At 40.9% G+C, this 21,907-nt stretch overlaps 1 protein-coding gene across 2 annotated transcripts; it reads right to left on the reverse strand.

Annotated features, from left to right (window-relative positions):
* Window positions 1–921: 921 nt before the first annotated feature.
* On the reverse strand, window positions 922–13,216 carry FAS (Fas cell surface death receptor). 2 transcript variants are annotated; one of them, XM_027672424.1, is made up of 9 exons: window positions 13,119–13,216; window positions 7,289–7,442; window positions 6,610–6,744; window positions 4,494–4,602; window positions 3,936–4,000; window positions 3,498–3,575; window positions 3,282–3,355; window positions 2,768–2,792; window positions 922–1,969 (listed from the first exon to the last, which is right to left on the reverse strand). In XM_027672424.1, exons 1-9 carry the CDS (start codon window positions 13,146–13,148, stop codon window positions 1,524–1,526), a joined length of 1,116 nt encoding a protein of 371 aa, XP_027528225.1. In that variant the 5' UTR covers window positions 13,149–13,216; the 3' UTR covers window positions 922–1,523. The 2 variants fall into 2 exon arrangements, with proteins under 2 accessions (XP_027528225.1, XP_027528226.1); XM_027672425.1 differs by lacking the exon at window positions 3,498–3,575.
* Window positions 13,217–21,907: the final 8,691 nt, after the last annotated feature.

Below are 21,907 nucleotides of genomic sequence, written 5' to 3' on the forward strand. Positions count from 1 at the left end.
AGGCAGGTATTTTAGTCTCCTCTACATGTGGAGCCCGGACAAAACATGGCAAAGAGCAACACATTATCACAGCATCAGACCTGTGCACAGACACAAGTAATTTATACAATGCTAAGTTTTAATCAGTCCATGGGTGCACAGGCCTGGTGCAGGGCTATTAAACTGTCTGACTGCAGCAGCCTGAAGCTCTCAAGGGCTATGTACTGCCTTCCCAGGAATCTCACTTTCAGCAAAGTGGCCTTTTGGAGGAATGCCACATGGCTGTGGGCACCCAGCATTGCCAGGGGTTGACTGCCAGCCCCTGGCACCCTGCAGCCAGTCCTGCCCTGTCCTTTCCAGGCTCTGGGACCAGCTGGCAGCCATGGGACCCTATCCCACACGCCCGTGCACTGGTTGGCAGGCTGGAGATTTTCTCCAGGTAGCTGATGGCAGAGCCAAAGAAAGTCATCTTTCCTACTGTGTGACCTGGAAAAATCAAACCTTTCCAGCAAGGGCTCCTCTTCTGTTAAAAGATTTTGGGAGACTTTGCACAAATAGGTGTGTGAGAGGGAAAGGCCTCAGGGCACAGCTGCCAGCACTATACTGGTTCTTTGAATTTAGGAGCCGAGTCCTCTGCGCTTTGGGATGGAAGAAAGTTGAGGTGGATTTCTTATGAGAGTGATCTCCTTTTTTGTGATTCACTAACCTGAGTAAAAGAAAACCTAAATGTGACATCTCTATGTTGCACAATAAGAAAGACAGAAGTCACGCATTATGAAGATTTTTTTTTTATGACAAAGATGTTTTCATTGTACCAGTTTCTGCATTAGAACAGCTTCATACCTTCTGCAAGTTGCCTTCCAAAAGTCATAGTTCTGTTGTGCTGCTTCAGCTCCTATTTCTTTGAAGGGTTTTAACATTAGAAGAGGCTTACAAACATTGCAGAGAACAACATAAATAATAACTTTTACTTAGAATTGGGAGCTTTTGAATAGAAAACTTGCACATATATACATACAAATATACAACACACAAACAGAGGTGCTTTTATACAAGGTAGACATCCCTTTTGCAACAGCATAGGATCTACACAGCAACACCTATTCCAAATTAATGGGGGTATAATAGGTAACTTTTTTTCAAGTATTCTTCCTGGTACACTTTGTAGACTCATAACACCCAAGTTTTCACTTCGAGAAATACAACATCCCACAATTTTAATGTAAGCAAAGCATTACATTGGTTAAGTAATGCAGAACCATACATTTAAAAAATACCTTTTCTTCAAATAATGACTACTTTTTTCTTCTTGTAGAGAATCCTATAGCTGCAGTCTTATATTGTACCTTTTAGTGAACAAGTCATAAAACTTCTTTCAGTTCTTACCAACCAAAAAAAGCTAAAACTTTTTTTAAAGGAAAGATATTGCTACAAAAATCGTAATTCTCTGTTGTTCCTATAGTAACTTCCTTAAGTCAAGTAGAACTGCCAGCGAAAATGCCATTTTAAAGCTTTGTTACTTATATTATTAGAAAAATACTAATTTAATTAGAAATAAGTTTCAAATTACTCTGTGCTGTCTCTTCCAAACTACCAGCGTATGTTTTACATTGCTCAGCACTATCATTGTAAGAATTTCTACCTTCCTGAGTGCAGGTTTTGCTTTGCTCAGTGTCACCATTATAAGACTGTCTCCCTTCCTGACAGCTGGAAACAGCTGCCTTCAGTTTTTCCTCGATTTTATCAGCTGCAGCACACATTTTTAACTGTCTCAGACTGCTTACTAGAGTTCCATAGGCCCCTTTTATCCCATGACGTTGATACCAGGTTCGAAACAGCTTAATCTTCTGTTCAGATGTATCACCAGGACAATCCCGAATAACTTGATCTATGGCAGGTTCTGGTACACGGTGATGACGAACAAATGTCAGGACTTGTGGGAATGTCATCTCCTCCACAACACCAGCAATATGGCTGCTCAGGTCAGCATCTAGGAGCATAAAACAAATTAATGCACTTGCCACTTATATCTTACTGGGTTTTATCACCTGCACTCAGAGTTGATACTTCTCCTATCCAAACCAGATTAAGTTTCAGGTATTCATGATTCAGTATGTTTTATATGTAATTTTTTACAATACATAGGAGGTCTACCTTTCCATGTTCCTACCAAATGCTATGTATTCCAGAGACTTAGGGTTGCATCCACATTGCTTTATATCACTTAGAATATCAGTTCCCTCTGTAACCTATTCTGTCTTTATCACTGAAGTCTGGTCACCCCTCATGTACTTGTTTTTCTCAAAACACTGTTAGGAGAGGTCCTGGAACAGGACAGGTCTCTCGCTGTGATACAGTTTTGGAGCTTATGTTCTTTTCCTATTGTGTATTACTACTGTGGATAATGTAGGTTTGTGATTCTGCAATCCCACTGTTGTGTGTGGTACTACTCCCTTAGCATAATTATCCATGATTCTAGAAATGCAGCTTGCCTTCTCCTACTGTTTCTGTCCATGTCCCCATGCAGAACTGAAATTCACCTGTTGACAATGAGTAATTGCTTCCTATACAACAGAAATTCCTCCTGAGGCAAAACTTTTATGATACCACTAAATGCCTTAATGAGCACAATATGAGCTGGTATTTCTCTAGTAAGTGTTCACTGTTGTGCAGGAATGACAGGTCTGGACACCAGCAGTCTACACAAAAATACTCTTTTTTTTTAGCATAGGATTTACATATCTGTATCTCTTTTCTACTGAATTTTGAGAAATTACTTGTCTCTTACCTGTGTCTATGAGAGGTACGTTCTCCTAAAAAGAGAAGGAAGAGAGAAATGAGTAGAAACACGTTTTGTAAAACACCAACCTTGTATAAGAGGATAAATACATTTCATGACACTTCTTTAATTTTCTTTTAGTTTTCTCCATGATTCCTCCATTTTATTTGTGAGGGAATCAGATCTGACAGACAGACCTCTTCTGACTTGAGTAAGCCTGGGGAATCACCTCACAATTGCTATTGCCTAAAATTATGCATGAGGACAGATACCCTGGGTCAGTGGAGGCCTGATGACTTATGAAGCTTTGATCTTGGTCATGTAACTTGGGAAGCATGCCAACAAATCCTGAAGGAATTATAAAGGGTTTCTCTTACTTCTCCCAAAAGAATCCTTGTGGTGAAATTTACTTCAATAATAGAAGGGAGGCACACACACACTTGGGGAATCCCAATCTAATTGAAATGGAACAGAGTTCCTTGCATAAAGCTGAGTTTTTTGTGATCTACACAAAAATACTTACATAAGAAGGCTCTGCTTTGAACACTACTTCACTTAGGTTCTCTTTGGTTGTAAGACCCTTCTGTTTTCTCTTCCCTGAAACAAAAAAAAGGGAATTTTTAAAATCAAGAACAATGTATCTATCCATTAGACTCCAAGAATATAAAATTACATCTGAGTAAGCAGCTGAATATCTTATTGAGAGTATGATAGGAATAAGGAATAGGGAATCACTTACACCAGAACACTGCTCCAGCTATTGCTAGTAGTGCTAGCACAGGTAGCAAAGCTATGGGCCACCATGGCATTCCTGTTTCTGTTGGAACATTGGAAAATTCACATGAAAGTTAACTCAAGAAATGCAATGCAGCAACACACTCTAAATTTTAAACAAGACTGTGTCAGATTTGAAAAGCCTTCCTGTTGTTTCCTAATGGCAAAAGCTACCTCTCAGTTAAAGACTAAGTTAATCATGAGTTGCCCCTGAAAAGGTTTAATAACTCCTACATCTGCACCATGAGCAAGGGAAAATCATACTCCAGAGGTCAGTACAGGGCCCAGGAGGTATCATGCCCTTAGCTGTCACGATTCACTATAGACCAGTGTGTAGAAACTACAATTGCAATAGCCTCTCAAAGCAGCAGATGCTAAACCTTGCTTGGTTTTAAAATGGTACCTTTTATTCCACACACAGTGTTTGAAGTTGAAGTACATTGTTTTTCAATCACGCCACTTTCACATCTGCAGAAAACATGAACAAAAATTATTATGGTTTTTTTTTGTCTCTTTATAAACTGTCAAAAGAACAAATCACTATCTTCTAACATTTTATCAGCTAAATATTTCATATATCAAGGTCTAGGACTTTAGAAATTAAAATGAAAGGTATGAAAATAGCATGGAAAAGTGGGGGAGTGGGAGAAGGTGTGCAATTATTTTCTGAATGTAACAGTAGGGCACACAAGGACAACAGGAAAGCTCAGATATTTTATTACGTGTTTTGAAAAGTATATACAGTCTTGGTGGACATATGAGTTTTTCTGCATGCCTTTGGAAAACCTCCATGGATGCAAACTGAGCTGACAACTACGTCATCTCACATGCAAAGGAAAACTAGTATGCTTTCCCTTAGGTTATAGATTACCTTAGCCTCGGTCTTGAAACTAGCTGGAAAAAAATGTGATAACATATGATATTAACAATTTCATATGTAGTGATGAAGGCATAAACTTACACGGTACATGGAGTGCACTCCGTACATGCTACAGAATTGCAAAAATGGTTCTTTACACAGGCACATTCCGTGTTCTCTTCTGGGGTACAGTTCTTTACAACCTCCAAACCTAAAATAAATTTCTCAAAGTGTATTAGTTTGAAAGAGCAGGCTTCTGCTCACAAGATCTTTTCCTCAGACTTACGTGCTGTTAGCTCTACCACTGCTGGCACCGGCGAGGCTTAACTTTAGAACACGCATACACAGCTTTTATGAGGAGCCGGGCTGCCGGAGCCTTGGGAATTCGGAGCTGTCAGAGAGACCTCTGCTGGCCGAGAGCTCAGAAAACTGATCACACGATAAAGTTCCTGCCAGAAGAGAACTCATTCGGCACTGCTAAATCCCAACTTCTTTTTCCCATTCAGAAGGAATGGGAAGGAAGACAGAAGGAAACTCAGAAAAACACATAGCCCATCTCCTCACTTAATGTTAAAGATGGGTTCTTTACTCTCCCTTACAGACAACAAATTTTATCTTTTCTTGAGGACCTCCAGTGATGAGGAATTCCACTCTCTCTTTTTAGCTAACATATTCTTGAGAAATATTCTGCGTTAAGTATCAAAACAAATGAATTAATTTTCTCCTATCCTCAGTGTATATGATAATGCCATCTCCATCTGTGAAAAAATATTTCTGCATTAAAAATTACTGTAAGTATATACCTACTACGAAAGCTATTTTCTTAGGCATATAAAAATATAAAAAAATAATTACTACATTCAGTGCCCTGCTATAATGGGAAACCACATTATATTTCAAAATTTGATGAAGCTCTATTGTGAAACCAGCGCTGAAGCAACTCATGAAAATAGCAAACATGAATGATCCTAAGAATGGTTCTCATGGAAATTCAGTGGTAATTTTCCTCTTGCCTAAGGTTTTCTATTGACTTTTCTTCAACTACATTATTGTCCATGGAATAATGTGACTAGCTATCCCATTACCCTTTTCCTCCCTTCAGTTTAAATCCCTTCAGTCCTTTGTGGTGCTGTACAAAATACTGAATTGTTTAGCTCTAGTCAGTTTCATCACCCATGCAAAAATGCTTATTTATAGCAGCAAATGAGAGGAAAATTTTCTGTCCATATTGGGGTCTTACAAGAAGAGGAGAGCACTGGAGGTTGATATTCCAGCAGGTGATCTGAGTACAACCATACTGGAGTTAAGAGCTGTCTCTCCACTCACTGAAACTTGATTTTGGGTATGAGGAATGAAGAATTATCATTTCCTAAATCCCAATATACTAGATCTACAGGACACCTGGTAGAATGTGTAGGAGATAAGTTTAATGGATTTGAAAAAAAAAAATTGGTGATGAGTATTTATGCAACAGGAAATGAATTTCTGGAACCTGGGGTCGCCCAGGAGTTTCATGCACAAAAGGCTCATAAATAGAAACTAAAATGACTAGGTAGGAATGGATCTTCTAATGTCCTTTCCCACAATTGTGGATGCTGATAGACTTTGCAGGGAACAGACCATAGAAAGTGGAAAGTGCTTGTGTTATTTCTAAATAGCACCTCTTGCCTCCACTGCTGAATGCAGAATACTGGGGTAGGTGGGCCACTGGTCTGACCCAGTAGGGCATGCCTATTAGTCTCATAGTTTGACCCTATGTCCCACACAGCATCTTGAATGTATAAATGACAACAATCTATCAGCTCTAGCAATTTTAAATAATATAAGTAATTACACAGAAGACTACAAAACAAACCATTGGGAATTCTCCCATCATTGCTTCTTACACCCCTTTTTTAAATAGAGAGTGAAGAAGAGGAAGAGCTTCTCTTCCTGGCCTCTAACCAGTTTGTATAGATTCTGCTTTGCAAGGACTTTGGCTTTGGCTGAGCAAAGGCAGATATAAGGATAAATAATGGACCAACTATTCTTCTTCCTACTTTGTGCTTGATGAATGGGAACCGGAGGATAAACATTACTTTCTTATGAAATCATTTATGTTCTACCACTAAAAGTTTTGAATCTGCATGCTACCCACTATTCAGGCATTGTGGAGACTTTTCAGTGAAATCCCGTATCAAAGAAGAGTCATTACTAGTTGCCATTTCTACAGACATACCAAATACGCCGTCGCACAAAGAGCATCTCCTACACTCATTCAAATCATTGAGGTGATCTGTGTACTCCTTTCCACTTTCACACCGAGCACAGTGTTTGCTAATATCTGTTGGGCAGGTGATATTTTTAACAAAACCTGTAGAGAAAGAAAAACAAGAATATGGACAGAAGCCACCAGCAATAAGACTTTCATCAGAAATTTATTTTTATTCCCTAATACTTTTTGATTCCAAATACGGAGTCTATATTCTTTATGCATACGTATTTGCACTTCAGGAATGCAGAATATGTAAGATCTGATTACCCCCCTTTTTCTTCAATTTAAGACTGAAGGAGAAGACACCAAACAAATTGAAACAACCATGAATATATGGAATCTTGGAGGCAAAAGCATGTGTTTTCACTTTTTTAACCTCTTTCAAGTATGCGTAATTCTTGGCTCTTTTTTAACAAGCATGGTATGTGACAACTACTATCTGCAGTGAAAAGTTATTGCTGCACTGAGCTCAAGAAATACTTTTGAAGTGGCTAATGTCCTGTAACAAAGAAAGATACAGCTAGAATGAAGCACTGCATCTAGGAAACCACCTCATGCCACTTATCCCAGCACAAAGCAATTGTCCATGCTATGGTTTCTGCTGTTAATGACTTCTCAAACACAATCTTACAATGATACTCACCACTTTTACATTTCTTACAACACTGACCATCTAAATCGTATTCATCCTGGTTACAATTAATTTCCCTCCTGGCAATGATCCTCCTGTTGTAGTCTATGTGCATTAAAGCTTCAGTATAATTTTTGCACTGTGCTTCAATAATTAAGATAGGCACCTAGAACAGAAAAACAGCAAATTAGACAAAAAGCTATCAAGGACTGTAGGTGTGTTTTAATACTAGCAGTCACATCAGAAGTGTTACTTTATAGCTAAACATATTGACATGCACCTGCTTATTAAAACTGTTCATTACTATAGAAGATTTAATGGACAGTGAGAACATGTACTAGACTGAAAGCCAGGAACCCTACCTTTACAGGCACTCTCCTGTCAAATTCATTTACAACTGATCAATTTCTCTGAATTTCTTTGAATGTAATGTCAAGTTCAATTGCACAGTGCTTGGGCTTTTTTGTTTGTTTGCGGTTTTTTTCTGTTACTAGTCAGTAGGAGCTTTATTAGTAGTCCATTAATAGCTTTATTAATAGTTCATATCATTCTCCATGATAATAATAAAGCACTGTGAACGAGAGGTCAAACCATTCCTTTTTTTCTTTTTTTTGTCTATTTTGGAGCGAGGTGGGAAAATGAAAAGGATAAATCTGCTATAGTTTGCCTTCCTCTCAGCAATAGTTTCTGGGGAATTCTGTATATACTCTGTATGCACTAAATATGAGATATCTATATAATGGAGCTATGTACTGCTTGCATACTGACCATTACTTTAGTTAGATGCAGAAAACTCTTTATATTAACTTGCTGAAAAATGGATTTGGATATCAAACTGGGGTCTCAAGTGAAGGAAGTGTTATCTGTTGCATAACTGATGTAATCAATATGATCATGGTCTTCTGACTTCTAAAAGTAGCCATTTCTTTTGATCCTCTAGTCTATTCAGAGATGGGAAGGTGGAAAGCATTTTATTTCCTTGGCAGCCATCTGTTTAAAAATGTATATAATATTAGTTACTAGGCTGAAATTAAGAAGACCTTTCTCTGCACCTGGAAGAGAAGCTTGGGTATCTGTGGGTATAGATACTCAGCCCATCACTTCCTCTGATCAATGCACTCTCTTCCTTTGCTGTCAAAGCTTTCACAGAGCTCTTTTCTGAATCCCAGTGTAATGCTTTTAAAAGTTTAAAGTCAATGTAAGGCCTTAGCAGAAGCTTTCAAAGGGATGTGTCAAATTAGAGTGATTTGTTTTCCTTTTGCCTGGGAGAACTGTCTTACTAAATACTGGGTTAGAAAGTCCAATTAAGAAATAATTACTAAAATGTAGTCAGGAATGTACAACCTTTCTAGTTTGGCTTTCCCTAAAGCAGTATGAAGAAAATGTCCAGAGAGTCATGCAGAAAATGGGATATAACGAAAGAAAGAAACAACTCTCTAAATTACTAATATCAGCAAAACTTAGCTGATTTTTTTGGTGTGTTTACCAAATGCCTGCAAATACGGTGTGTGCAGGGACACATCTTCCCTCACATGAACAAACCTCTCTGCCTCTTCTTTATGCTCTTATACAAGTGAGCTATGTTGGTACAGTGAAGGGCTACAGTGTCATAAATTTTTAGATAGAAGCCCTCTGCTCTTGCTCACGGAGATGAACTTCCTGGCACACTTACAAGAAGTGGGGGTCACTTCTCAGAATCTGACACTTAAGCAGCACCAAACACCTACATTGGTTCTGCTCACAGAGACATCTTACAACGGCATTCTATAGAAGGAATAATAATAAAACTGTGGAGATTTTTTTCAAAGCAACGCCCTCATTTTTTCAAACATTTTTTCTCCTTTTCTCACCTGCTTAAAGGCAATCCACTTTCTATATAAAAATTTTCATGTTTCTTAAAAAAAAAAAGAGTCAATAGTAATTTCTCTTCCTGTACACACCTTAGTTGCTTTTTTTGTTGTCATTGAGCAGTAACACTAATATCAGAAAGGAAGCACTTTAGGGGCTTTTATACAGGCAGGGATGATAGGTGCTTTTTTGTGATCTGTACACTCAAGCAGCAGCTGTATGTTCTCAGCCTAAAATGACTCACAGAGGCTCTCTTTTAACTTTCTCATCTTAACCTAAAAAAAAGAAAAGCAGTTTTCATATCTAAACTGAAGACTTAGATTGAACTAAGCACTCAATGGGAAGAAGATCAATCAGTCAGGGGCACCTAACCTTAACAGAATCCATAAAAATTATCACACGGCCCAAATTTTCTGGTTTCTTTCCATTTGCATTGCCCAGGCAATGAAGAGAGTTTTCTACCTGCTCCCTCTCCTTCATTCCAACTGAGTCCTCCAAAATGCTTTCACCAACAGCTATTTGCTAAGGAGACTTATAAAACCTGTTTTCATCTGCATTCCGAGGGCAGAGTGACAAGAACTTTAGTTTCTTTGAATATTCATGTCATTTTGGGATTTTCAGGCCTCCAATTCTTCCTTTATCAGAGTATTCTTCATAACGTGTCAACCTACTTCAACTGAAAAGCTTCTGCAGACATAGTTTATAGGCATGTAATCCCATCTTTCAAAGTGTGTGAATGTGTAATTTGCATACAGGACTTTTTAAAATTTTCCTATGTTAACCCTGAGAAAAAAATTGTCTCTGCTTTCTCCTGTTACCTTTACAATACATTTTATTTTTAACAAACCACTTCTCTCATTTCTAATCCATAGATGCCAGTGAATGAGAAGGATGATGCCTTCAGAACTTGGTGGCCTTTTTTTTTCCACTACACATTTGTTACATGGAGTAAGGTGCATGAGCTCATCAGGGGCTTTCTAAGTGTTAAAAAAAGGGGGATGGGGGATTTTTCTTGCTTTTTTTTTTGCCTAGTGGAAATTGCGTTGCTAGAGTTAGCACCATCTTAATACACCTTTCTCTGTAATTAATCTCCGTTGTATTAACTCTTTCATGATAGCTTTTTCAAAGAATACTTTCACTCAAAGAGTAATGTTAAGAGGATTCTCTACTCCAATTCTTTCACTATGACATGTAATTTCTGCTTCCAAAATCTCCAGTATCATTTTCCTTCCAACTCTTTTTTTTTTCTGCCACCAAGGCTGCAGTTCATAGTTAGCACCAAAATAACCTCTAAAAATAGTATTGCACATTCTAGAATCTTTTATGAGAAGGACAAAAAGAAACTAGTTCCATTTTCTGGAGCCCAGCAATGGGAGTTGGTATTTTTCCGCCACTAGAAGCATCCTGAGCTTCTTAAATTTTGAAAAGGCACATGTTCAGTACCTGTGAAACAAGAAGCCTCAGCTATTGTCCAGCTTCTTAAAATAGTCACTGTCCAAATTCAATTAATTACTATTTCACATCTCAGCTGACTCATGTGCAAATTACAGCAATACATTGGGGGCTGGGAGTTGTATCGTTTGTTATTTTGTTTTTGGTTTTTAATTTTGTTTTTCAGGAGTATTGTACTAATGAACACCTAGTAAATACAATTTGGAAGAGTTGGAATAATATTAACAGCTCTCACCTCACTTTGGCGTTGTCGTTAAGGATGAATAAGAGCTGGACAGCATAGAACTTTAGCAACTCTTTCCTTTTTTGCTTTTGTAAACAATAAGGTTTTCTTATTTTGACTTTCTCTTTGTTCAGTGAGTTACCGCAAAGATAAAGGCAGTTAGCTGTGGGAACATGCCCAGACATGTTTCCAGAACTGGGGCCCTTATAATTTTCACTTGAATCTTGGGTCATCGCAACCCATTTTATGGCTGTTTATGCATGTACATGTAAATGTGTGTATTAGTTTCCCGTGAAATGAGAAAAGAAGGATCAGCACGGTAATGTAGGAGTCCTGTTTTCAAGGGTATGTCTTCTGAATTTCCACAAAACTGCCTGCTCTGTAGTCATATCAGATAAAAAATAATCTAGATAAAATATTTAGATAACACTTCACTCTCTTCAGAGTTTTTTTAGTTCTGTTCCTTTAGAGTGTCTCCAAGTAGTATGTTTTGTGGCTCTTTTTACAAGAACTTCGACGTTTTCTGACTACATAGACCATTGCTATTTTTGCGTGACTATCCCTGTGACTTCAGTGCAGCACAGAGCTCCTTGCAAAATTGAGGTCTCATTCAACAAACTGCTTTCATGTTCTGGTTTAACCAAAACAACATGCCAAATCCTGACCAGGTTTACTGATTCAAAAGTAGTGGAACAAGATGCTAATTTAAAAAAAAAAATAAAATAGAAAGTATTTAGGAGTGTTATGGTCTTTCTAAGGGGTACTCAAATATGGAAACAATTTGAAAATAAGAATATAAATTATATATTCTCTGGGAGCAGTGAGATAAGATAGAAAGTACTTTTAACCTTAATACATATTCTGAATAGTTCCAACACAGCAAGTCAGTCTGATATTTCTGCCAGTGGTTTGCTGCTCCTGTAGAGGAACAGATAATACACCCTTCTGTCAGCAGATGAAAATCCTTTGTATTTAACTATGCTCTGGCGATTTGTGCAGGGGCATGGACAGAACTCTCTGAATGCTTTAGATAGTTTATTACCTGTTATATAGTAAATCAGATCAGAATTTGAGTGGTTTATACGTTAATACTTGATTTTAACCCAACAAACCGCAAACAAACTGTGTTTGCTAGCAATGTAACCACACTGTGAAGAGACTTTAAATGTCAGCTCCAGTGAATTGTCTCTGAAACAGGTGAAAATTGGGGTTGGGGAAGCAATGTGTACTGCATCCACACTTCCAGGCAGTGGGAGGCTCTGCTATGCAGCAGGGCTCACTGTTACCTGCCTCATCCCCACTATCCCACGTCTGGACTCTGGGAGCAGGACTGCCTGGGGGCGGCTCTAGCAGAGCCCAGGCTGAGTCAGGGCAGCCATGTGTCCCTAGGTCTCCTGCCCTGGAGCTTGCTGCCACTACAGCTCTTTGGCCTAAGGCACCTGTACCTGGGCTGAGCACCGACACACCTCCTAACCTTTCCTGTTGGCAGCAGCCCTTCAGAATGGGTGTTTGTGAAGGTAACTTTACCAGTGAGAGTGAGACACGAGACCAAAGCTATGAAGCTGCTGGGACACATACTGTGCGCACAGGGATGATTCAGGCAAGACGGGAAGGCCCTGCCCCACTGCTTCCAGTAAATGCTGCACACCATGCCGCCAGGCTTGGACTATTCCTCTAGCTTTTCCTGGGTCACTGTCATAGTGGTTCACGGGTACTTGCTTTTATGTTGCTTTACCGAATGGCTGTGTTATGGATGTCCCGAGGCGCAGTGCAAGACAGCTCCCCCACTAACGTGGTTTCAGCGCGGACAGGTGCCGGGTCTCACCGTGCTGGCCGTGGGGGACGCTCAACTTGCCATCCAGCGTCTCCGGACAGCACCGGCAGCTGCGGAGCGAGGCCAGCCACAGCTGTCCCTGCGTCCCCCCACCTCAAGCACACGACCCGATGTCCCTGACAGCGCCCCGCATCCATACTCCTTTTCTTCCGTCCGCTTTTCCACAACACCCACTTCCCTTTGCCCTGCACCCTCAGAAGTGGCTGTAACATCATAAAGTGCCTAAACTTGAAAGTGGGGGTTTTCTTTTTCCCTTTTAAAACATCGCCTAAACGAGTTAGCTGGAATCTCGGTAAGAAGCCTGTCGCTACCGGCGGCGATCAGCACCCGGGCAGCGCTTGTCGCCCGGCTGTGCCGAGTCGTCGCCCGGCTGTGCCGAGTCCCCGCAGCCCCCGCCCGGGCTGGTCCCGCCGCCCGCGGCCGAGCAGCCCGGCCTGACACCGCCCCGCCGCCCGGCCCGCTGCCCCGCCCGGGCGGACACTTACGAGGAGCAGGGGAAGGAGCCCCCGGGCCATCCCGACGCTGCCCAGCGCTGCCCCGCACCTTCCGGCAAAGCACAGTTCGCCCGTCCCGGCAGGGCAGGCGGCCCTGCCCACCGGGCTCCTCCCATATGCTGGCAAACACCGCCCGGCCCATCCCTGGCGCGGGGCCGGGCGGCGCGGAGGGGCAGGCAGCGGTATCGGGGAGCGCTGTCGCTCCCCCGGAGGTGCCCGGCGCGGTGAACCGGCCCCGGGCAGGGTCCCCTCCGCCGGGTGAGCCCGCGGGCACGGCCCGGCACAGCGGCTGTCCGGAGCTCCGCGGGGATCGCGACTCTTCGTCAGACACACCCACTTGGCAGCCTGTGAACGCAAGCACAGCCCCGAGGTCACGAAGCCAACGGACTTTGGGCTGGGAATGAGGAATTGACTTCATGTCCTAGCTGCTGGGCGAAGCAATGTCCTCCCCACCGAGGGCAGAAACTCCGCTTTTGTAGTATTGATAAGGACAGGCTTAGGGTAGGGAGTCCCGAATCAGTAGGAATGGAGCAGTCTCAGAACAGGCTAAATCCACTGCAGCAGAAGATACTGCCCTTTGCTGTCGTGTTGAAAGGATTGCTCAAGCCTGTGACATTTTGTAGCTTTCTAGGCACTTGTGTTTTTCGTGCAAGCTTTCAGTGTTTTGAAATGCTGGTAGTCTGGCCTCCTTTGTAGAGTTAGAAATAACGTCAGGGTGTGAGTTATCGATATGTGTTTTGATCTTTCAGGTTTTGACATGATGCTGTTGCCTTGGGAAGACATGGTTGCAATCGAGCTGGCATTTTCATTTTAAACACCATTTTCCAGTGGTTTATGACTCAGATTTTCAGAAACTCTTCAGCTTTTCTGCTAGTATGGGTCTTAGCTGCCATACAGATAAGCTGGGTTCATAACATCACCAAAAAATAGCTGCTGTTTTAAATATTTCGGGCTTTTTAACCACTTCCGGATAAACTGAAATGTACTGCTGACACATTTTTAGAGATGCTGCCTTTGGAGTATCCTTGAACAATCAACTTTTTGCGTTCCCAATGGCAGTATGGAATGTAAGGAACAAGAGACACCTCTCTTGGGTGTAGCGCCTGGGTTACATATGTGTAGTTCTTACTGGGCAAACCCAAATCAGTGTGTACTTGAGGCTGCTACTTTTAGTGGAAGTTTATGTGTGAGTAGGGGTGGAGTAGGGACTGCAAGCAACTTGTCCGGATCTGGATGGCTGCTGCAGCAGAAAGCTTGGTGAAATTATTTCCAAATTCATCACTCGGGGGATTGTGTTTTGTCCTAAAAGCAAAACTGTATGTGCCTGGGCCCTCAGCAGGCATTGCTTAGCATTGGGTAACACCTTGATATGTCCCTTGCCCCAGTTATCCAAAATCTTCTGCTAATGTAGCTAATGTCTCTTAGGTGCGTGTGGTTTGCACTCCTCCCTGCCCCCCCCCCCGGGGTGTGATGACTGTGTGCATGTAGCTGTTTTGCGGTGGAGTGTTTTTGTCTTGATAGGGAGCTTTGAGAGACATTTTAGAAGCCACCACATTCATGTCAAAACAGTAGTGCCTGAATGTTGCTTGCAGTCATACCTTACGTAATTGTTTGGGAGTTTTATATATATAATGAAGAAAGAGAAATGTGTTTGCAGGATTTTTTGTTTGTTGTTTGACTATCCTGAGCTGGTATCAGTGAGCACTAGAAGGTCAATGTTTTGCTCTTTTCTGTGTTCATTGGGTTGCAGCAGCTTTTTTTTTGGCTGGTAAAAGTTGTAGCGTTGACTCTTGTCTTTACTCAACCTTCATTTAAAGCTTAATTCGGGTGTCAGCAGAGGCATGTTAAGCAGTGCAGGCGCTGCGGTATTTCTCTTGCCAGCAGATGGCCTTGCGCCTCTCCTAACTCGCGAAGAGGGATCTGTCTGGGGCGAGATGCAACCCGAGGAACAGTTAACACGCACTTTTTAGCTCTTTTGCAATTCCGCCTTTAGAAATGCAAGGTCCTAGAATTAAAGTGAAGGTTTTTATTTTTATTTTATTTTACTGTGCTGGTTGGATTTGTTGTTGTTGTTGTTTTGTTTTTTCCTTGTTATTGTTGTCCTGTATCCACATATGTACACTGGTCATAGGAAATTCTATTCCAGATAGCTGCAAAAACACCAAAGGAATAATTTTGAATACACATGATCACATTATTCTGACTGTTAGAATTGCTGAGTTGGGATCTGTAGTCATGCCTTAACTGGCATCAAACTTTTTCTTCCTTCTCCAGAAACTTACTTGCACCTAGAGAAACTAACTCTGTTGGGATATTATGACATTATGAATTGCTAAGTTTCTGAGAGGATTAACTTAACTAGTCTCTCCAGGTGAACAGAAAATTGTCAAGGTGCAATAAAACGTAATTGAGGGCCCAGAGCCCTTTGCATTGTATTGGTCTCATCTCAGAATGTTGAATCCATATTTATATTCCAGGAGGAAAATAACAGGGGAGGAAGCATAAGATCTGACTTGCTTTCTACTACTTGCTTCTCTGTTAAATTGTTACAGATTTTTTAAATTTTTTTTAGTATTTTGTTTAGATTTGTTTTGGCATATTGGTAATTTTTAGCACTTCTTTTGTATTAAGATTGGACAATTAGATTAATGTAGTATAACTTAACCAAAGTAGTTATGCCAAACTTAAATTCTCCTTTGACCTAAAATACACATTAGAAGATTATTATTGAACAGAAGACTTACACTGAGGTACCTTAATATAATAAATGTGGGAGCTATTAAGAACTCCCTACTACTTTTGTCTTCCTGTTAACTTTGCATTTTTTTTTCTTGTATATATTGACTTGTTCCCCTGTCTTTCAGTAGATAATAAGTTTGCCTTAAAATGTGGATTAGGGCACACAGCTTTTGTATTTGGACAACTTGATTTGGCTGGAAAGGGAGGAAAATAGGAGAGAATGCAGAATGTACATTTTAGAGATACTTAAAGTTATACATTTTGTTATGTGATTAATGTTTTTGAAATACCCTGAAGTTTAAAGGGAAGGAAGATAAAGCTCGAACACTTAGTAATTGGACCCAAGGTTTCTGTTTTGTTTTGCTTATTTGTTTGTGGCACTTTCTGTCGGCCTTTTGATTTAGTTTGCTTTTCTGTTTTGCCTCTCCCCTCCCTCTGGTTCAGAACAACCAACCTAATTTTGACTTTTTGTTTAAGTACTAGAGTGAGCAATCCATTACTTGTGCAGCTCTATTGCATCTCCTTCATCCTTGGTTCAAACCTCTTCTAGTATGTGACTCTCATCACAAGCATCAGGCTACACTACTGGGAAATGACTGGAGTGGCATCAGTCCTTAAATAATCAGTTCTTGCTCAGTACAGTTTTATGATGGTTTTATCGTTTTCCAAATCTTCTGTGAAATATTAAAACAGTGACTTTGCTCCAGCCACCAGGTGCACCCTTTGTTCTAAGGTCTTGTAGACCAGAAAAGATTTGTAACCACAGTGACTGTTGGCTTCTGTGTTGCAGTGTGGTGTGGCCAGATTCTGACAATTGGAGGTTACTCTTCTCCCTTTTTTCATAACACTTAGAATCATCTGGATTTGTGGTATAGCGAAAGGGTCTTGGTCAGATGATGTGGTAGACCAAACACCCCGTTCTGCGTGTGGAGAAGCTGATAGGACTTCATAGAAGTGGGAAAGTGGGGTGTGAGCAGAGAGGTTTATGAAGACCCTGTGGGATTTTTCATAAGGGTGCCGCATGGTGTTATATCAAATCAGGAAGTTCTGACATGCAGCATGTTTATTTTAAAAATAATAGAGGTCTGATATAACTGCCTGTTGAACCATAGCTGCTAGTGTTTACCAAAAAAAAAAACCCACATGAGCAAGAAAACAAGAGTGGAAACAAAAAAACCCGACTAGAACAAAACAGTGGAAACTGAAACTTGTAGCAAGTACCTTTTCCCCTTTAGCAGTTCTTCTCTGGAGATGGTGATAAAGGAGAACTGGGCATAGGCCCTGGCCCTCCAAAAGAAAGCTGTAACAGACGGATGTCCTTTTTCTCATAATTCAACTTCCTGACACAACTCTGGATCCATGCTTTTGTTCAACAGACCCAGTTCAGATGACGTCAATGCATTCTTCACAGCAGGGGAAAAAAAATCATTTTTCAAACAAACCGAGCATTTCCTTAGACTGGAAAAGCAAATTGGCTGGATGCCTGGTGGCTCCTACAGCCAATCACTATAACCTTACCATAAATGTAGATGTGTTTCTATCTTAGAGTTGATTATTGACTTTATTTTAGCCATGGGACCATCCTGTCCCAGTCCTCTGTGTGTGCACTGTACCAGGGAGTGCTGAGATACTGGATGCTGCATTATTTAGCAAGTATTTTGCATATCACATGGGCTGACTTAAGTGAGCTCACTCAAATTAGACTATGTGACTTGATAGACTGTAAATGCATATCTTTTAATTGTTTTGCAGAGCTCTGTCTCCATCCAGATCTTGCAGCAGGCAGCTTAGCTTCAGAGGCTGGCTGGTGCTCTTTTCTCTTTTTTCAAGCTAATTGGTCTTAGTTGTTTTTTGAAGATGCTATTACTAAGATTATGCTTTACACTTTTGAAGCTTGATGTACAGCAAATTCTAACTGTCAAATATGTAACAGATGAGCTGTAAAAGCTTTTGAGATAATCTGCTAGGGATGTTAGATGTTCTCCAGGGGTGAGGAAGTGTTCAAACCTTTTTCCTTCAGGCACTGCCTGGACAGACCACTGCTGTTTTAATTTGTGAGTAAAATCCAAGACTGAATCCTTGTACCAAGGATGAGAGAGGGAATATCTGTAAAGAAATGTCTGGAGTTAAAAGGTAAATGTGAGTAAAACGAGATCTTTAGTTCTGCTTTTAACCTCTAATCTGAAGATGACAGTAACAGGTGTATTAGATGACTTTATTTCTGATGTTGAGTAAGTGACACCCAAACAGCTACCCTTCAACAGTTTTCATTATAATTTGAAAGTAAATTAAGACAAATTTTATTAAAGATAGTGAGCAGGAGAAGCTAAAGGAAACATTTTAAAGGATCTTAGCATAGTGTAGTTTCTGAGATTGTAAGAAATATTATGTCTTTGGGATTCAGTTCCATTGTTTTGCTTTGCACTGTCATGCTTCTCTTTCTGGGATATCATCTGATAAGTGAAACTAGATAAAGCAATGCCTTGTGGCTGAGACTCCAAACAGTCTTGTTTTGGTTTCTTTTGATATCTCTTAACCTTTGAAATTCTTTGGGGGTGGTGGAGACATGACACTGATGTGAAAAGTTTTATCCCTCCCACTGATATCTCAGATGTAGTTCAGCATCCTCTGTGACATCAAACGTTCTTCAGAGTGAGAACAGGATGCTGTGATCTTGCTCTGAATGTTTGTCTCCTGGGCACTGCTGTGTGCTTTTAACCAGGACTTATGCTTCAGGTAGATGTTTAACAGCTCCTGATAGAGAGAGGCTGTTGTGATAGGAACAAAGTTTGGAGATGAGGGGGCTATGGCTGTTTCCTACCTTCACCTACTCACCCATTTCTATCACACATATCGCACAAACAGCAGAGAGGGCTGGGTAGCTTATGCAGCTACAGAAGTGAGTCATATCTTCTCTGTTCAGCTGCACAGTCCACTGCATAGTAAGTTCTTATGAGCTGTAGCAAATGAATTGAGTATATAGTACAGACTGATTCATGTTTCTTTCAAGATGCAGTTGGTTGTTTCCTGTCAGTGGTTCTCATCAGCAATTAAGTGATGGGCTTAGAAAGCAGTGTGTCTCTAAGGGTGGTCATAACAAGGAGGGATACATTTATGTTTGCTGTCTGAAACAGTCTGCTAAATTCCCAGATAAGACGTTAGTGATATTTTTCAGCTGAATCATTTATCAAATATTTCTTGGAAGCCAAGTATTTTGAAAGAGGTAGCCTTTCCACATTGCACAGTAGCTGCCTCTCCTGCTGTCAGCCAGCTCAGATGCAGGAATAGGAAACTGGATGAGGGACCGAAGAAGGATGGACAGCAGCATGTGCATTTCTGGTTCCCTGGGATAGACGGGAGAATCTGGTGCCAGTGCAGGCCACAGTTTTAACAGCCACAGGTGTCCCATGTGTTTCTCCCAGCTTGGGGATACTCAGAAACCTCCCTGCCTGGGGGTAGTCAGCTGAGAGGAGAGTGGTCCCTCAGTTTCATTTGGGAAATGAAGAGGGACTCACAACCACTTACTGTAATAGTACAGGGAAATTGTCTTACCTTCTTGAAGTAGAGGTTTTGGACTGAATTCTCAGCTTTCATTTCATCACTTCAGTGAGCCATGGTTTTACTTGAGACCAATGGTAATTTTGATGTTGTCTTATTTGAAGATAAGATTTCACTACACATGCACAAAGCATATGTAAAGATACATTATATCAATATCTGGGGACTTCCCTCTTTTTGGGAGGCAGGGCTGGCCACCAACCCCTTCTCCCCCCCCCCCCCGCTGAAGGGGCAGCCCAGTCTGCCCTGCACTAACCACATGGCAGAGCCTGGGGTGTCTCATCTTGCTGCAGTGAAAGGTTGTTGATTCGTGGAACTTGTTCCTTGCCCTCCCAGCTGCTGTTCCACTATTCCTGAGTGACCTGGTAAAAACCCCACATGTTTGCTTTTCAGGGGGCCTACCTGAAAAACAGAATCTGACAAAAACAATTTACAGAAGAATAACTATAAGTTATTAAAATATAGGCAATGGGGAAGGTTTAGCCCTCATGCAAACAGTAGCTTGTATTGTGTATGCAGAATAAAAGAACACAGATGTTAAATCTTTTTCCCAAGTGCGGTTGTCTCCTGTTCCTCCCAACCTATTTTTCTGAGAAGGCCTGGCCTTGCATTTGCAGTGCAAGTGGCACTGTACCAACACTATTTTATTTAAATGCAATTCAGAAAGGGGAACATATTTATGCGCAAGATCTGCTAATTGCATAATTTTCTCCTTGTATTAAACAACGTGTTCATGCTGTGTAGCACAGACTAATCAGTGTGCAGGGAAATGATTTATATTGTTTTGAAGAGGTCTGAGCATTTGACCTTGTAAATGAATTTCCAGAGAGAGCTAAATACAATGCAGTACGTAACAGGCTCTAATTAAGAGGCTGGAAGAGTTGTGTAGTTCTGGTATCCTGATGTGGAAACAATCCAGGCATTTTCAAGATCCTTGGACAAAAGTGTTTTGCAGCAGTGAAAGGAGTTACTACATCTTTTCAACAAGTTACTAGCAAGGAACTGAAAGAGAGAGAAACTTGGGAAGTACTTACAGGACTGACAACATGGTAGAAACTATAATTCTGAGACCTTCTTTTAGTGTTACTGACTTGCAGGAAGAACAGAATATGAATCAGCAGGCTTTAGCATTTTCTGCCCAAAGGTACTTGGAATATTCTTGAAGTCCTTAAAATTGCAGTGAAATCAGGGAAATGTTAGCCTTCTGTCAGTGGAATGGAGAGCTGTACCTGTACCAATCCCTATGGAAACACTATATGGGTGTGTGTAATCATGGCTAGGCTTCGCGAACGAAGATCTTCGTGTGTGTAATACAGGACAGTATATATGATCTTATCCTGCTTAAGAAATGGATCAAAAAGCAGTTGAGGTTGCAGAAATCTCCCACTGAACTATAGGCATATTAGACCTGAGTCCTGGCAGTTTTCATCCCCCATGACACCAGTGGTACAACAACTGGTCTTGAAATGGGCTAGAATGAGGAAAAGCTTTGCAGAATTCTGAGTTTTTCTGTATTTCTGAAAGATGGTTATGTTTGTTTCAGAATTGTGTATCTAAGTCTCCCTTACATTCATAAAAGGGAAAGAACAAATCTTTATTTGGCTTGAGAAAGAAATCTGAGCAAACAGTTAAATCTGGGCATGTAAAACACATTTAGTGGAAGAGGAAAAGAAAACCCTGAGTTTGACTGGAAAGTACTGGTACACTTTCAGAAAACCAACCAAATTATTAAACAAAAATAGCATGTTATCTGTACTTTTCCATAGTTCTTACGAGTGCCTGTAAGAAAGAGGAAGAAGAAACTACCTTATGTAACTAAGATGCGTCTGCAGAACAAGGACCAAAAACCTACCTGCTTCAGTTTTCTTGTGAGGCTTTAGCATTGTTTGGGGAGTGGTTTATAAGCCAAATGTGTTAGAGCATGAATAATAGCTGTGTGCTAAGTTCCTCCTGGCCAAGTGACCAACCATCGTCAGCTGTCAGTCTCTTGGGTACCACACTAGGTAGCAGGACGGTCTTCCAGGCCCAAGCAGCAGCCAGGATGCGTGCAGGAAGGTGTGACAGAGGCAGGGTGACGCTGCTCATGAGGCAGAGGAGAGCACCTGTGAAGTCCTGTCCTTCCTGCAGGCTGCAGTGTTAGGCACCACTTTGTTTGTCTGTACCTTGTTTTCATTAACCAAAATGACAGTCAGCAAAAGTTCCATGGAGGTAAGGAGGGGCAAGGATCCTTTTGTACGGGTCAGAGATGGAAAGAGTCTTCTCAAGGCTTCATATTATAAACAGGATTCTGTTGGGGAGAACTCTGTTTTATCTTAGATCTGTAATGTAGGTTGTAGCAAGTTATAAAAACACATTTTATCTGTGACATTTTTCTGTAACTTATGTTATTTTTAGATCACTGATGAAGGCCAATGATGGGTAGGGAAGGTCCCACAGAAATGCACCCACTCAGCAGTGATTTCCCTGTGCTGTGCTGAAAGGCT

Source organism: Neopelma chrysocephalum, unplaced genomic scaffold, assembly GCF_003984885.1.
Source record: "Neopelma chrysocephalum unplaced genomic scaffold, ASM398488v2 Primary Assembly neopelma1_97390, whole genome shotgun sequence".
Taxonomy (NCBI): domain Eukaryota; kingdom Metazoa; phylum Chordata; class Aves; order Passeriformes; family Pipridae; genus Neopelma; species Neopelma chrysocephalum.